Below are 16,105 nucleotides of genomic sequence, written 5' to 3' on the forward strand. Positions count from 1 at the left end.
GTGTGTGTGTGTGTGTGAATCTGATGGTTGTTGAATGTTCAGCTATTACTAGCAGTGCCATTTATTGCTTGACTTGTGGGCTGTGAGCACTGTGGTTAGTGCTGGTACTCTACTATAGCTCACATTGTGGAAAGACATATCTTCAGTGTTGTGTTTCACAAGGACCACCACAACAGTGCCACTCAAGAAAAGGAGTGACTTCATAATATCATTATCTATTTGCAGTTATTTGTTTACACCTTTACCTTATTACACTGAGCTCCCCAAAGTCAAGGACCATACCTTTGTGTATACTTCTAATTTTTTGTTTGTTTTGAGTTATGCCTTGCACATAGAGAACCTTCATTAAATGCTTGTGAAAATAATCACTCTGAGAATCACTTCCCTGCAAATATTCTCTATAAACACTGGCATTAGGGGCACCTCTTGGAGATACTGGATTGATCCCACCCTCCCTCCCATAACCTGTCTAGCCCCGCCTTTAACTGGGTTGGGCCGCTCTTCCATTAGCTCCGCCTCCACTCCACACCGATTGGCTACAGGAGGAAAATCAGCTCAATCATTGGTCTCTTCTCCAGCCCGGGTGGAGCCAGGTTGCCCTGGGCTCGACAGCTGCAGGCCGAACCTGGCCGAAGAAAACCGAGAAGGAGAGATGCCCACGGCGTCGTGCCCCAGAGCTGAGGCGACTGGACGAGCCCCACCCCGCGGCCAGGCCGAGCCAGCGATGAGGACCACTGCCGAGCGGCCACGCCCGGGTCCTGGGCCGCCTCCGGTGTCGCCCTTACCGCTGCTGCTGCTGGCGGTGCTCAGCGGCCCGGTGTCCGGCCGCGTCCCGGGCTCGGTGCCCAGGGTCTCGCTGTCTATCTCGGGTAAGGTGCGGGCATCCTCTCCCCATCCCTTCTCGGCGCGCTCAGGCCCCTCCCGCAGTGCCCACACCCATCTGCCTTCTCGTCCCCCCAGCGACTGCGCCGCATCCCGAGCCGCCCACGACCCCCGATCTCAGAGGGCTGCAGGGGGCTGCTCCACCGCACCCCCAGGTCCGGCCTCCCTCCCCTTGCCGCGCCCAGGTGGTTCCCGCGGCCCCGAATGCTCAAAAGCGTGGGAGAGGGAAGCCCCGTGTCACCGAACGGAATCAGGAACCGAGGCCCAGGGAGGGCGCCGGGACTGCCCCAAGTCATTCATTTCGAAGTTCCCTCCTAATCCTCTACTGCTCCCACACACTTGTGTCCACCACGCCAATTTGACCAGCCTGTTCTGCTTCAAACCCACCTGTCTTTTCATTCGACTCCACCCCGTCCTTCTGATGCCGGGCGCAGCACTTCCATCTGACCCCCTCTTCCTATCCATTCTCTCACCACCCTTCTCCTGCTCTGCAAGTCTTTTGCCCTATTCATACCCCTATGCATTTTGGGGGACAAGGGGGCCTCACGGGGGCAGCTCAGGGACTCCCTTAATTTTCTTAAATCACTTCCCGGTCCTTTTACATCTCTGATGACAACTCTTGACCCCCTTTATTTTGTTCATGCATTTACCATCCTCTGTGACCCCCCTAACTTCCTCAGCCTCCCTCTATTCAACCCTCACATTAAATGTTGAGAAACTATTCAGTGAACTGGTTTAAAATGTTGTTGAAATCATTTTTTGTTTTAATCTTCAGAAGGAAAAAAAGGGAAGAGGGCAATATGGTCCTTTAAAAAGATATAGAAGAGGCCAGGAGGAAGTCACGAAGTTAACTGTAGTCATGGAAGGGTCATGGGGGTGTGAAAGGGGGCATCAACCATGGGTCTAAGGGTTGAGGCCTCGGTTGATGGTTGGAGAGATAGCACTGCCAGGAGTAAGCTCTGGGCACTCCCTGGTGTGCTACTTCCCCCTGCCAAACTAAAGTAAAATGAGAAAAATGGTCATTGGAATGATTCACACTTTAAACACTTTCTGCTAAGGTGGGCATGACCTTGTTTTCTTTCCAGTGGGTACTTTGCACCGATAGAATCAATGAGGCCAAGAGTACAGCTGGTTGACAAAAACTGTGACTGGGAAGTAGTAATTTAGATTTCATTTTCAGACCAGTATTGTGAAGAGGTGCTGTGGATTCAGGAGACCAAGTTGTGGTCAGAGCATAAGGTCTGAGGCTTTAGTGCTGGGGCAGTAGCTACGGAACGGAGTTGAGGTTGGCAGGTTGGGTTGATGTCCTAGACTCCAGAGAGGTCTAGATGGCAAGGTAAAATGGAACTGGATCTAGTAGTGGAGGTTGGGTGAGCCAGGGCTTATTCAAAGCACAAGAGAGTGGGTGGGATGTAACACAGTCATGAGTATGCTTGTAGGAGGATGGGTAGGTGGCACTCCATATGAACACATCTAGGAATGAGTGGCTTGGCCATTATGTCAATTTGGAGAGGAACTAAACAGATAAAGCTGGTAGAACCAAGTTATATTAGTGCAGGAATAGGAACTCCAGAGTGGAAAAGGTAACAATCATGCTATCTTGCTGGTTACTAGTCTTGAAAGCTAATATGAAGCTATTGTTACACTAACATGGAGGAAAGAAAAACAGTCATTTGTGAAACCTGTTATATGTGTCAGGGCCTCCCATATTCTTCTTTCTTCCACGTTTGGGCCTTGAAATATTTACTTTTTTCCCAGTAATCCTGCATGGTGAAGTTTACAGATGAGATAAGTGATATCTGGATAGGACAAGTAACTTATTCAAGATCATTTTGCTGGTGAACAAAGGAGTCACATTTCAATTCAGGTTGATACATTTCCAGACTTTTATGCTTCTTGTCTACCAATCTCTCTGACTCTATGAGTGGAAAGGGAGCAATCAAGAGGGATATGTGAGAGATGGTGTCTTAGTATGTTGTTGAAAGGAATGAAGCATTTGGATCTGGGCAAATAGCTCAAAGGGTTGATGCCTTGTAGGTATGAGGCCCTAAGTTTGATCCCTATCACTCCATGTCCTCCCAATCACTTAGGTGACCCCTAAGCACTAGTGGTCTGAACTTCACCGTCTTGTTGGGTCCAAGCACCAAACCACTGGACCTGGTGGGAAATGTCTCAGGGAGAAGATCCACGGCCTCTGGGCACTGCTGGGGAGGGCCCTATCCCTGGAATGAAAGGGATAAAACAATGCCATTCTTCGTCAAGTTTCTATTATATAGTGATTAAAAATAGAAAGGGACATACTTGTCCCATCTATAGGTATTTTCAAATTTTGTATTATGTCGCTATGAATAGAAATAACAAAATTAATATTTATGCTATAATTTTAATATAGTGTTCTATTTTTATAGAAAAAGCATACTTCACTAAATTGTGTGCCGAGTGTTCTGACCTCATCAGTTATCTAACTATGATGAAGTTAGAGGTTTGGTCTTTCAAGGTTCTGCTTTTTCTCCTGAAGTCTGCTAAACAAATCCTTGGAAAGAGACTGTAAAGATAATTCAAAGGGCCAAGCTCATTATTTGCATGGGGAGGGGGGCACAGATTTGATCCCTGTCATTAAAAGCTCCCTTGAGCATGGCCAGAAGTGACCCATGGTACGAATTTGGGAGTAGCCCATGAGCACTGTAGGCTGTGTCCCTTGTCCCCAAACTTGGAAGAAAGCAAAACTGATCCCTTTCACTATGACTTTGTGGATCCAATCCTATGAAGCAACCAATGGCTGACATCACTCTCCCCTCTCAACTTCTTTTCCTGCCAGAGGCTGACTCCTATCTCACTCGGTTCTCCGTGCCCCAGAGACACAATTACTCTGTTCTCCTTGTGGATCCTGCTTCCCACACACTTTATGTCGGCGCCCAGGACACCATCTTCGCCTTATCTTTGCCCTTATCAGGGGCACGACCCCGCAGGGTGAGAGTTGAGAGGCGGGGAGGATCTTGGTCCCAAGAGCATGCAACTAGATCTGTGATTTTATGAAATGTGGCTAGGGTGGGTGGTGATGGTGTTCATAAAAATGAAGAGGTAATGTGGTAATACTAAGCAGAGTGTTGATGAGGGGGAGAGCATTTTAGTGTCGCGACTGAGGGGAATGGAAGGGTCAGGGTGACTCCATATGATGGAGAGGAGGCCTCAATAAATAGGGTTCAGATATACGTGGACAAAGAAATCATTAGAATTCATTATGCTTTGACCACACCTCAGAAAGAAATATGGTACATCAGTGTATACTGATACAGAGTATGTCCTGTTAGGGGTTAAGGTGTTTGCCTTCTCTCTTACCCCTGTTCAGTTCCCTGGTGTCACACGTAGTTATAACTGAGCCCTGTCGGGGTCACTGCTGAGCACAGCCAGGAATAGCCCATGAACACCACCGAATGTGACCCCCAAACCGAAATCAAAACAAAACAAAAATCTCCCCAAATAAAAAAGAATTAAGTGTGTACCGAAGGCCAAAGAGATAGTACTGGGGTTAAGACATTTGGTCCCTAGCACTACATATCAAGCACTGTCAGGAGTAACTCCTCCTGTATACAGAGCCAGGAGTAAGCCCTGAGCATCGCCGGCTGTGGCCCTCAAACAAAAAACAAACATGTAAATACAAGACCCAAAACCCCATCTCCCCCTCCCCTCAAAAAAAAAAACTCCCCAAATCTCAAACATGAAACAAAGAAAAGCGTATCCTGGAAGAAACCTTTCTCAAAATATTACTTCTCTATGTAATAGTTACATTGTGTCTCATTAAAAATAATGCTGGTTGTGATTTCACAATTGATTTCTTTACTTATTAATGAGCAGAGATCTCCAGTCTGGAAAACAACACTAATGGGGGGTGGGTGTCAGATTGATGGAACTGTCTCAGCACCTTAACCTGGGAGAAATTTGGGGTAGAATCTGGGGAAAACAGTAACTCCTTCTTTCCTCAGATTGACTGGAAGGTGCCTGATGCCCACAGACAGAACTGTCGGAAGAAAGGCAAGAAGGAGGTAGGTACTAATCTGGACCCTGGCCTGTGTCCATTGTCTTGGGTTTAGCCCTGGTTCTGTCCCCCAGTGCTCCTATCCCAGTGGCCCCAGGCAAGGACTCCTGTCAACTTTGTTCCCAGATGCATCTAATTGTCCTGACATTGCTTCCTTCCCATGTAACCTGCTGCTTCTGATTCTCTCTAACCATTTCTAACCCCCAGGATGAATGTCACAATTTTATCCAGATTCTCGCCATTGCCAATGCCTCTCATCTCCTCACATGTGGCACCTTCGCCTTTGATCCGAAGTGCGGGGTTATTGTGAGTGACAGGGGTGGTCGGATGGGAAGGGTCTTCTGTGAGTGACCATGATGGGGGGCATGCTTCAGGCAATCCTTGTGCATGACAAGTGTCCGGTAGAGGCCTCATAGGGAAGGTATAAAAGAGATGGGGAGGGATGCTGTAGCAATTAAGATATATAGAGTGAAGGCAGGGATGTGGGTAGGACATTGAAGGAAGGGAAGGATGCTGGTTTGGTTGGGGGTGGATAAATACAGGAGAGACTTAACGAGTAATTCATGTTTCTCTTGCTTGGCATATATGCGTTGTCTAGAGGGCCTGCACCCTTTTTCTTATCGGCATAGCTTATTCCTTTTTGGTCTTCCCATGATATGTGAGAATCATCTCTCCCTGCCTTCTCCCACTTCCTCTGCCAGCCTTATTCTCTGTGGAGTGTTATCTTCTGCTCTCATGGCTTCTGATGTTACTTCCTACTTATGTAGCTCCTGCTGGTCCCATTTCTTGGATCTTATTTTCAAGGTGCGCACCCCAGCAACCGTGGTTTCTTCAGATCTTGTCCTAGGTCCTGTTCATTGCTGCTAGAACTCTGGACATAGCTACTCTCACACGCTTGGGACATGTAATACCCCAGTCACATGTAGGCTTGCCACGGCTGCAAAGTTCACGGGCTGGTAGCATCTCAGGAACAGCGGGTAGGGCGTTTGCCTTGCATGCAGCCAACATGGTCGACCCAAGTTCGATTCCTCTGCTCCTCTCGGAGAGCCCAGCAAGCTACCGAGAGTATCTCGCCCGCACAGCAGAGCCTGGCAAGCTACTCGTGATGTATTCGATATGCCAAATACAGTAACAACAGTCTCCGATGGAGACATTACTGGGCCCGCTCGAGCAAATCGATGAACAACGGGAGGACAGTGACAGTGACAGTTCTTCAACTATCAGCTTTTCCTGTCAGTTCCTAAGTTCAGTCACTGATCTTCTTGTAGATTGTGTTTGTGACAAGACCCTGGAAGGATTTGAAGGCCTCATATGTCCTTAGTATTCAGTGACTTTCTGCTAGAAGGGCATTATGAGTGGAACCCCTTTTTCCACTCTTATTCTTGCTGTTGATCTTGACTGGACCCTTATATAAACTGCTTGTCCAAAATACCTTTTCTTTAAGATCACTATCACATTTCTGGCTTAGAATTTTATACTTGTATGTGCCTGATTCCCACTTAGTCTCTCTGGGTTTGGGTTAGTTGGGCTTATTATGCTTATAGTGGCAGTGACAAACTCCCTTATTAGACCTGCATAGTTCAGGTAAGGTAGAGGGTCCAGCTTCTCTGTAGATCTCACAGTGATCCAGGAGTACTTGATCAACTGCTATTGCTGCCCTCCTCCTCTTTCTCCTTCTCCTTCTCCTTCTCCTTCTTCTTTTCCTCCTCCTCCTCCTCCTCCTCTTCCTCCTCCTCTTCCTCCTCCTCCTCCTCCTCTTCCTCCTCCACCTCTTCCTCCTCCTCCTCCACTTCCTGCACCTTCTCCTCCCCCACCGCTTCCTCCTCCTCCTCCTCCTCCTCCTCCTCCTCCTCCTCCTCCTCCTCCTCCTCTTATATGAAGAACAGAACTGTAGCTTATAGACGAAGCATTTTCTCCAGGTTAATCTCCCAGAGCCTTCTATTCTTTCTTGCACTATGAGATGGCACCTAATGGTTGTTAGACAAGTACTGATTGAGAAAATGTCCTGGAAATACCTATTGGAATTGATGTGGTTTGTTCCCATATCCATGAGGAGCATCAACTACAAGAGTGAAATTGAGGGTCTGTGTCCTGCAGTCCCATGATTGTTTACCTCTTTCCTGAACCCTCCTATTTAGTGGGTTCATTAATAGAGGGCCCTTTTTTGTGAAGCCTTGTTCCTAGGAGAGTATCAGGCGTTGACGTACAAAGATAGAGTATATTAATCTTTTAGATCACATTCCCAGTCTGCTTTCCAGACTCTCTGGATACTTTTCTACCTTTATCCTGTCTTGTTCTGCCACGAAGTTGGCTTGAATAATTTCTTGCCGTATTCTTAGTGATAAACTTCTCATATCCTAGTCTTATGGCTTTGAAACCATGCATGGCTATTATTTGAGAGCTTTTGAGTAACTTAACCAGCGTTGATAAGAAATGTTCAGGTTCTTACCACTGAAAGTTCAAGTATTTGGACCTCCCACTTCCAAATGTGAGGTGCTATCCTTCAGTGGCAGCTTCTTGATTATTGGAGGAGAATATTTTAGTTTGTTGAAGGAACTCCTGCAGTTAATAGAGAAAAGTGTTGGATTTATAATAATAATAATAACAATTGCCTTTCAGTTGAGTATAGATTATCTTTGGTTGATGTAGGTACTTTACAGTCACAATTGATCTTCATTCTTATCACCACATCATGATATGTAGATATTATTTACTTCATTTATAGGCTCAGAAACAGGTTTAGAAAAGACAGGTATCATGTCTAAAATTACATAGAGTCTGAGTCAAGAGTCAAACCGAGGTTTGTCTGATTCTGCTTCTTTAACCTGTTCTCTATTCCAGACTGTAACATAGAGAACCTTATCTGGCTTCAATTTCTTGTTATCTCTGACTTATTTGATGTAACAGGTGGCATATATATTTTTCTAGAATCATATAGAAAAGGTTATTTATATGGATTGTATCCTTCCTGGTCAAGACCAGTGGACATATTTCTAACTCTATAGCTCCATGATAATCTTTTTACCTATCTCTGGATTCTAGTTACGGTAACTTGTTTCACTATAACTGATGTTCAGTCTTTGCTGACACAAAATTGAGAGTGAAGGTTCTCAACATTTAAGATAAATTAGCTGAGCATTTCTTGTCCCTTTTGGGTTCTAATTAAATACCTCTTAGGAAAAAAAAGGGCTGGAACAATAGCATAGCGGGTAGGGCGTTTGCCTTGCACGCGGCTGGCCTGGGTTCGATTCCCAGCATCCCATATGGTCCCCTGAGCATCGCCAGGAGTAATTCCTGAGCGCAGAGCCAGGAGTAACTCCTGAGCATCGCCAGGTGTGACCCAAAAAGCAAAGAAAAAAAATACCTCTTTGGCCATACAGTGACCATAGCCTATCTAGTTGATAGGAAGCTCATTTGCGTAAGGGCTATTAAATGATTTATGTGGGTTGGATGAGAACATAAGAATAAATGAGATCTTTGGAGTACATGTCTAATAGATTAAAGGTAAATGATTAGTATATACAGGCTAGTAAGAAGAACAATCAAAGGAGTTAGAGAAGAGACAGATCTTTGGATCAGAGAAGGGACACCAAAAAAGTAACATTTCATGAGTTAAGAAATAGAATATTTTAAAGAAAGTAGTGATTCAAAAGAATCAAATAATGCATAAAAATTAAAGAGAAAGGAGGGTATTGGAGAGATAGCTCAAAAGGACTGAAGCGCATACCTGGGATACTTGAAGATCAGACTTTGACCTTGGGTACCATATGCTCCTGAAGCACTTCTGGGTATATCCCTGAGGGCTCCTCAAGTCTTTCTGTGGCTAGGATGGTCTAATAATGACAGACCTTGATCTTGAACTCCATTGGTCAAATATTTGTTATGAGTGTCCTCCAGACCCCTTGAGAATTCCTTGGGAGGATGTGACTCAGTGGTAGAGACCCTGGATTCCATCTCCAGCACTCCTCCTTACCCTGCTTCCCCCCAACTTTAAAAAGAATAAGGATTGTGAAAAAGTCAATTCTTTTAGTTCTTGGTGAAATGTAAGGGAATAGTTTCAACTACTGAGATGAGAGATGGAAAAACAAATTATTGTGTAGAAATAATAGACAATCTAGGCTTGGTTTGGAGAAAGAGTTGATAATGAAATGTATTAGAAAATGATGAGTTAAAAAACTTTTAATGCTAGCAGGCTGTGACCCATTTTGTCATTCTCATGGTAAAATACGTAGTTATTGATTGATAGTTTAGGAATATGACTCTAGGCTGTTCTGTAGAGTAAACTGGGGACAAGGCAAGGCCTTGTGGAAAAGGGAAATATTGTCATAGTTTAGGTGAGAGGGACAATGGGCCACAGTAGCATGTGTTAGCTCCATCTCCAAACTGTCAGAGTTCTTGGTCGTCTCTCACTGAGCTGTCACCTTTCTTCTCAGGCTAGGATGTATACTGCTATCCAGCATAGGTTTTTGGTGTCCCGGCAGGGTCCTCCATTCCAGATGACTCTTTACTTTTGGAGGTCCTCACATCATATATAATTTAAAAACCTTTTCATTGATCGCTGTAAAATAAAACCTTGTCAACTGTGACAAATATGTTAGCTGTTAGAATGGACTAGCAATATGCCTTTGTTCAGGGAATATATGTATGCAAATTTACATATGTATACACACAGGTGTGTGTGTGTATTGCTATTCAGTCATCAAAGCAAAGCGATCTTCTCAACCCTCCATGTCCACTCCAGTTGTGATAGCACTCCTGGCATTTCCATGGCATAACATTGATTCTCCAGCTACAGTCTATTCCCCTGCCAGTTCCCAGTCATGTATAATCTCCAGTGCTGAGTGTCATTTTGATCCCTCTCAGTACAGGATGCCCAGCTAAGGAAAATTCTGGGTGGTCCTGCAATTCCTGCATTATTTGCATCCACTGTAGCCCCAAGGACAGTTCCTCTGGAATCCCTGATTGAAGAAGGCACTTGCTTACCAAGTCCTCAAATTATGACCTGAACTGCAGGCCATTCTTCAGTGCATATGCAGTTTCTCTTCCACCGTCTTATGTGTGCTTGACTCTGCTTTTATCTTTCATCTTGGCCCTGAGAGAAAGTCGTGCGAAGATGGTCTCTTTTCCCCTGTAGACCCATGGGCTTCAGATGGTCTTGTAACAGTCCACGATTTTCTCTTCTCTCCCAAAGGCGTACTGGACTGCATTTTTTCCTGGATCTTGTCCAGTAGCATGCACTCCAGCCAGTCACAAACTTCGCCTTTCAGCAGCATTTTAGGGAAAAGATCAGTCTCGTGGTGTTTTCTAGACCCATCCTTGGTGTTTCTCCATCAGGGCATATGGGTTGTAGAGATTAGGGAATTGAGGGGAGAAAAACTGATAAAAATAGGAAAGACAGACATTGGAAATGCAGGAAAGGGCAGGGGAACAGGGAGAGCAGACTGGGCATAGGGGGATGGTCGCAGGGGATGGGAAGTGAATGGGATTTGGGGCTTCTCCTTCATCTGACGATCTTTGTAATTCTCACCATGAACCTCCTCATGACCCCTAAACCAATTGCCCCCTTCTGGTCTGTAGGATGTGTCCAGTTTCCAGCAGGTTGAAAGACTTGAGAGTGGCCGGGGGAAATGTCCTTTTGAGCCAGCTCAGCGGTCAGCAGCTGTAATGGCTGGTGAGTGGGGAGAGACAAGAATTTGTGACTTCTTGCTGTATCTGCCTCCTTTCTCTCCCGCTGTTGGAATTTCTGTGTTCTTTCTTTCCTCTCCTTGGAATGTCTATTATTCCCATGTCTCTCTCTAGCTGTTTCTGTTCTTCCCTGAGTGCCTGTGACCTTCTGCTTCCCAACCCCCCAGAATGTATTTCCCCAGTTTATCTCTAGAGAATGTGACCTCTGCACCTCTAGTATTTTTCCTCTGTTAACCTCGTTTTCTTCCCCTATTGTGTTTTTTTTCTATTCCTGTTTATAAGAGGAATCTACTACAATGCATATTGTAATAAATTTGAAATAAGTATTAAGGAGAACATAAGAAATCTTGTAGAACAGCACTGCCCAAAAGAACTTGCTGTGACCCTGGAAATGTTCTAGATCTGTTCTCTCCAATGTGATAGCTATTAGCTTCATGAAGCTCTTGATGCCTTGAAATGTGAGTAGTGTGATTGAAGGAAGGAATTAAAAATTTGATTTCCTTTTTATTTAAATACAATGGCCATGTGTGTTTAGTAACTACCATAATAGCACACCTCTGAAGTCATCCTACTCAGAAAAGCACTGCTGATATTTGAGTACATTTCCTTCTGGTCTTTTAAAGTGTGTATGTGCATACACACACACACACACACACATATACATGCATATATACTACTTTTTTTTTGCTGGCTAGCCCTTTGTTGCTCAGAGGAATCATTTATGGCTATTAATAAATTTCTACTGTTTTTTCCTTTGAGCTAATTATGTACAGATGCTCAAGTGTGGAATGGTTCTGTCACAGGTTATGCCTAAACCTTTCCTGGAGAATGACTGTCTAATACTTTGGTGACCACAAAGTGAACTGTTGGTATGTCATGTAGGCTAGAGTTTAGCTCAGACTTCCAAGTCCACAGATACCCTTCAGATTCAGTGAGAGCCCAGCTATTTCCTCATGAAGGTTAATAGAAACAAATGAATAAACAGTGAAATAGGCAGGTTAATAGAAATGTTTTGGATGTGTAAGCATAATGTAAACACTTTCAATTATGCTACTTGAATGTAATTTTGATTGGCATGTAAGTATACCACAGGCATTTCTAGCTAACTATATTAATATTAAAATGATCTTTATGAAAAATTTTAAGTTGTTCTGCTGTTCACCCATGAGGTTGTAATAATTTAATCAAACAAATTCAGTCATCTTATAATTTAATTTTATTTCCAAGTTTATTTAAAGTTTATGCTATTATTTATGATACCATAATGAACATTTTAAAAAACTTTTAAAAATTTCTTTTTTTGGCCACACTTGACTGCTCAGGGTTTATTCCTGCCTCTGCATTCAGGAATCACTCCTGGTGGGGCTTGGGGAACCATATGAGGTGTGGGGGATTGAAGCTGGGTCCGCCGCTTGCAAGGCAAGGATTGTGCCTGCTGTACTATCTCTCTGGCCCTGTTACAAATATTTTGGTGCATACACTGTTGTATTTAGATTCTCTTCTCAAGATTCCTGGAAGTGAATTACTAAATATAAGGGTGTGAACATCTTTGGGCTCATCATTTGTTGCTAATAGACTTTTTAGAAAAGGCGCACCAATTTACACCCTAAATCAGTGGTAAATGAGAGTATTTTTATTCTCATACAGATTTCACTGGAATATGTTACTTAGAAAAACTTTTCTAGGGCCAGGAAGATAGCTCAATGCATGTTTTGCATGTGGGAGGTTTCTTCTGATCCCTCATTTCTTGGTGCCCTGAGCCTGACTAGGTGTGGCCACCAGATACACAAAATCTTCACTAATTAGCAAAAGTTAAAAATTACATCTTGTTTCTTTAAATTTCCTTACCACAAGTGAAGGTACTTATTTTTTGTGGGGGAGGTTGGACCACACAGTGGTGTTCAAGGGCTGTTATCCATGACAGTACTCAGGGCACCAAGAAGTGAGGGATTTGAACTGAGTTGGATGCATACCAGGCAAGTGTCTTATCTGCTGTTCTATCTTGCTGGCCCTACAAAATATTTTTGTTGTTGTTGGGGGAGGCTGTGCTTGGGGCTGACTACTGGTTCTGTGCTCAGGGATCACTCCTGGCCAGGCTGGTGGGACCAAATGTGTTGCTAGATTTGAACCCTAGTCAGCCATAGGCAAGGCAAGCAAGTACTTTACCCACTGAACTATCTCTCTGGCCCCCGTAAAATTGTTTTTTGCCTATACCTTGATTTAATATTTTATAAAAAACAAAAATTGGAATACAACTTCTAACAATGCTATTTTTTTTCTTATAGGAAAAGTCTCAAAGTTTATTAAAAACAAACCACTCTTCATCATATAGTGACTTAACTTTTCTGAAAAGTAATAAACAATATTTGGGCTGATATTTTTATCACTCATCTATAGTTGAAATTGATGTAGTCTCATCTATATGCAATCACAAGGGTTGGAATAAAAACAGTATAATCTACAGTTTAATTTTCTTTTCTCTTGTTTGTTTTGGGGTCACACCTGCCAGTGTTCATGGCTTAGTTCTGGCTCTGTGCTCAAGGATCACTACTGTCAGGGAATGCATGTGGTGCCAGGGATTGAACTCTCTCTCTCACACACACACACACACACACACACAAGACAAGCACCAATCCATTGTACTATCTCTCTTTGCCCAAATCTTTACGACTTTTTGTCAAGCATCAGAGCCAGTCATTGGGATCATTAAGAAAGATTTCTCAGTTTTGGCAGTTATGCATATTTCTTGATTCGACAATGACGTCTCAACTGCTGTTATCGAAGGTGAGGTGTTAACACGGCTTCTTTGTTCCTAGCAGTTCTCTTTAATATGTTCGACCTTTGTTCAACCTTCCGTGGGTGATTTGTATTTGAGTTGGCAAGTGGATTCACTTCAGTGTGTAGTTTAAGAATACAAATTTTGCAAGTGTGGGAAAGAAAATTTGAAAAAAAAAAAAGCTTCCTTTCTCCCTCCTTCTCTCTCTCTCTCTCTCTCTCTCTCTCTCTCTCTCTCTCTCTCTCTCTCTCACACACACACACACACACACAAAATGAATTCAGAATTGTCTTTCAACTGATAATTTATGAAAATGACCAGAATTTATTTTCTAACATGTCCTCTTCTGTCTCAGATTCAAATCCCAGTTGACATACATTTTAACATTTCCTCTGAAGTTCTTACTCTATACAGCTCTCATTCGATTTTGTTCTCCATCTAAGTGCCAGCATTCACTTTGGCTCTGTAAGTGCTGATTTATGTTCTATTGTCCTAGTTTTGGACACAGAACTATTGAAAATAGTCACAACAAAATGTAAGATCTAGAAAAAAATTCCAGTTAGGATTTATAAGACTATACTTCAGGTAATAGAGATATTTGAAATAAAAATGTTTTTAGTGACGCAGGTATTTTTAGAATATGATAGCAGAAATGCTAATTTATTTATTTATTGCTTTTTGGGACACATCTGGCGATGCACAGGGGTTACTCCTGGCTCTGCACTCAGGAATTACTCCTGGCAGTCCTCGGGGGACCATATGGGATGCTGGGAATTGAACCTGGGATGGCCGCGTGCAAGACAAAAGCTCTACTCGCTGTACTATCTCTCCAGCCCTGCTAATTTATTTTTGTGATTCTGGGGATTAAATCCAGAGGCTTACACATGTAAGGCAAGTGCTCTACTGCTGACTCGTATCCACAGCTTAGCAGAATTATTTAAATTATAAAAATTACAAAAAAATTACAATGTGCATTGTAGGAAATATAGAAATGTATAAAGTAGTAAATTTTAATTATATTATCTATAAATAATTTAAAATTTTATTATCACTAGATAACCACTGTTATTTTTTTAGAATATTTTCTTCTGTATCTGTTATATCTTCATAACAGATTAGAATCATGATGTTTCAAGTAGTATTGTATTCTGAACATTTTCTCTTTTTCTGGCTTTTTGGGTCACACCCAGTGAGGCTCAGGGGTTACACCTGGCTCTTCCCTCAGGAATCACTCCTGGTGGTGCTCGGGGAACCATATGGGATGCCGGGGATCGAACCCAGGTTGGCTGCATGCAAGGCAAACACCCTACCCACTTTCTTATCATTCTGGCCCCTCTGAACATTTTCTTGTCATAGAAATGTTTAATTATTCAAGACAAGAATATTGTGACTATGTACTCTTTCATTATACATATAGAATTAATTGTATATACTTATATATTCAAGTTAATTTTTGCTTTGATTTTATTAAATTTGGTGCTAGATATCAAACTCAGAGCCAAATATATATATATATATATATATATATATATATATATATATATATCAGGTGCTCTGCTGCTGAGCTAGTCCAGGAGTCCCACCATTCAAATTTTCAAACATTGACACTCTTAAAAATAATGCTCAGAAGAAATCTTTTTACATAAGCATTTATGTAATTCCTTTATTGAAACTAAATAATTGCATATTGCCAAAAAACAAGAGTTGTTGAAACAGAATGTATAAATACTTCGATCTGGTCAAATTGCTTTACAACTAGTCCCATCAGCAGTTAGAGGGGGCCAGCCTTATCACACCACTGTCTACCCCAAGTTACACAGAGGATAAACACATAGTGACCTCCAAAGCCTCACTTGATGCACATTTTGATTTTCTTTTCTGTTAGTGAGGCTGAACAACTTTCAAGGGTTTGTTGGGACTTAACTTTTGGAGGATGTCTCAGAAGTCTCATCTTCAAATAGGGCTTTTTTTTCATATTGCATTTAGATAAAAATGAACAAATGGGCATTTGATCTCAGAGTTTTTATTACACATTTGAAAACTGAAGAAATCCAAGTACTGGACAATAACATTAGACTATGAACACTGGAAGTTCTTTCTCCATCTCTTTGGTAGGGTCTTTGTCTTTTGTTTATAATATAAATGTTGGGATTCCTGGGACTTCCAGCCAAGACCCTTCCTTCTCCCTCCCCTCCCCTCCCCTCCCTCCCCTCCCCTTCTCTTCCCTTCCTCTTCCCTTCCTCATACAGATGCTTCCAGGCATCTGTATTTGCATGTCCCTCAGGATTCCAGAATTGCCATGTCCCTAACTCCCTAACTAGGCTCATCATATTCCCTCACCTCCTCACTTGGCTCTTCTGATATTATGGTGCCATTACTCAACCAGGTAACCAAACTGGGACAGCAGTCATTTTTTTTCAGTGAGGAATTTGACAAGATTAGGAGGCAACTTTGACCCTTTTGCTTTGGGAACTTATCCTGTTTTTATAATTTTCCTGTTTCACTGAGTCTGTGATTACTGCATCTGCCCCAAGGCACTGCACATACTCCAGATGCATTGGTTACTGCCAGCATTTGGCCACCTCTTTTCTGTCCAGATGTGTCTATCGCAAACCTAGTATTTATACACTACTTGTTTCAACTAGACAGCTATAGAAATTTTCCAGGGCCAACACAGGAACAGGTAGGGTAACACTTCATTTACTGCATTTTCAATTATCTAATTA

The 16,105-nt window shown here is 42.8% G+C and overlaps 1 protein-coding gene across 1 annotated transcript in view; it reads left to right on the forward strand.

Moving 5' to 3' along the window:
* The first annotated feature begins 593 nt into the window (after nucleotides 1-593).
* SEMA4F (ssemaphorin 4F) overlaps nucleotides 594-16,105 on the forward strand; it is a 28,622-nt gene continuing 13,110 nt past the window's right edge. Inside the window, exons 1-5 of the mRNA XM_056115683.1 lie at nucleotides 594-869; nucleotides 3,701-3,852; nucleotides 4,866-4,925; nucleotides 5,126-5,224; nucleotides 10,496-10,589. Coding sequence (XP_055971658.1) covers nucleotides 653-869; nucleotides 3,701-3,852; nucleotides 4,866-4,925; nucleotides 5,126-5,224; nucleotides 10,496-10,589 — 622 coding nt within the window. The 5' untranslated portion in view covers nucleotides 594-652. The remainder of the gene's footprint in view (nucleotides 870-3,700; nucleotides 3,853-4,865; nucleotides 4,926-5,125; nucleotides 5,225-10,495; nucleotides 10,590-16,105) is intronic.

This window comes from Sorex fumeus, unplaced genomic scaffold (genome assembly GCF_029834395.1).
Source record: "Sorex fumeus unplaced genomic scaffold, SorFum_2.1 ptg000003l, whole genome shotgun sequence".
Classification (NCBI taxonomy): Eukaryota; Metazoa; Chordata; class Mammalia; order Eulipotyphla; family Soricidae; genus Sorex; species Sorex fumeus.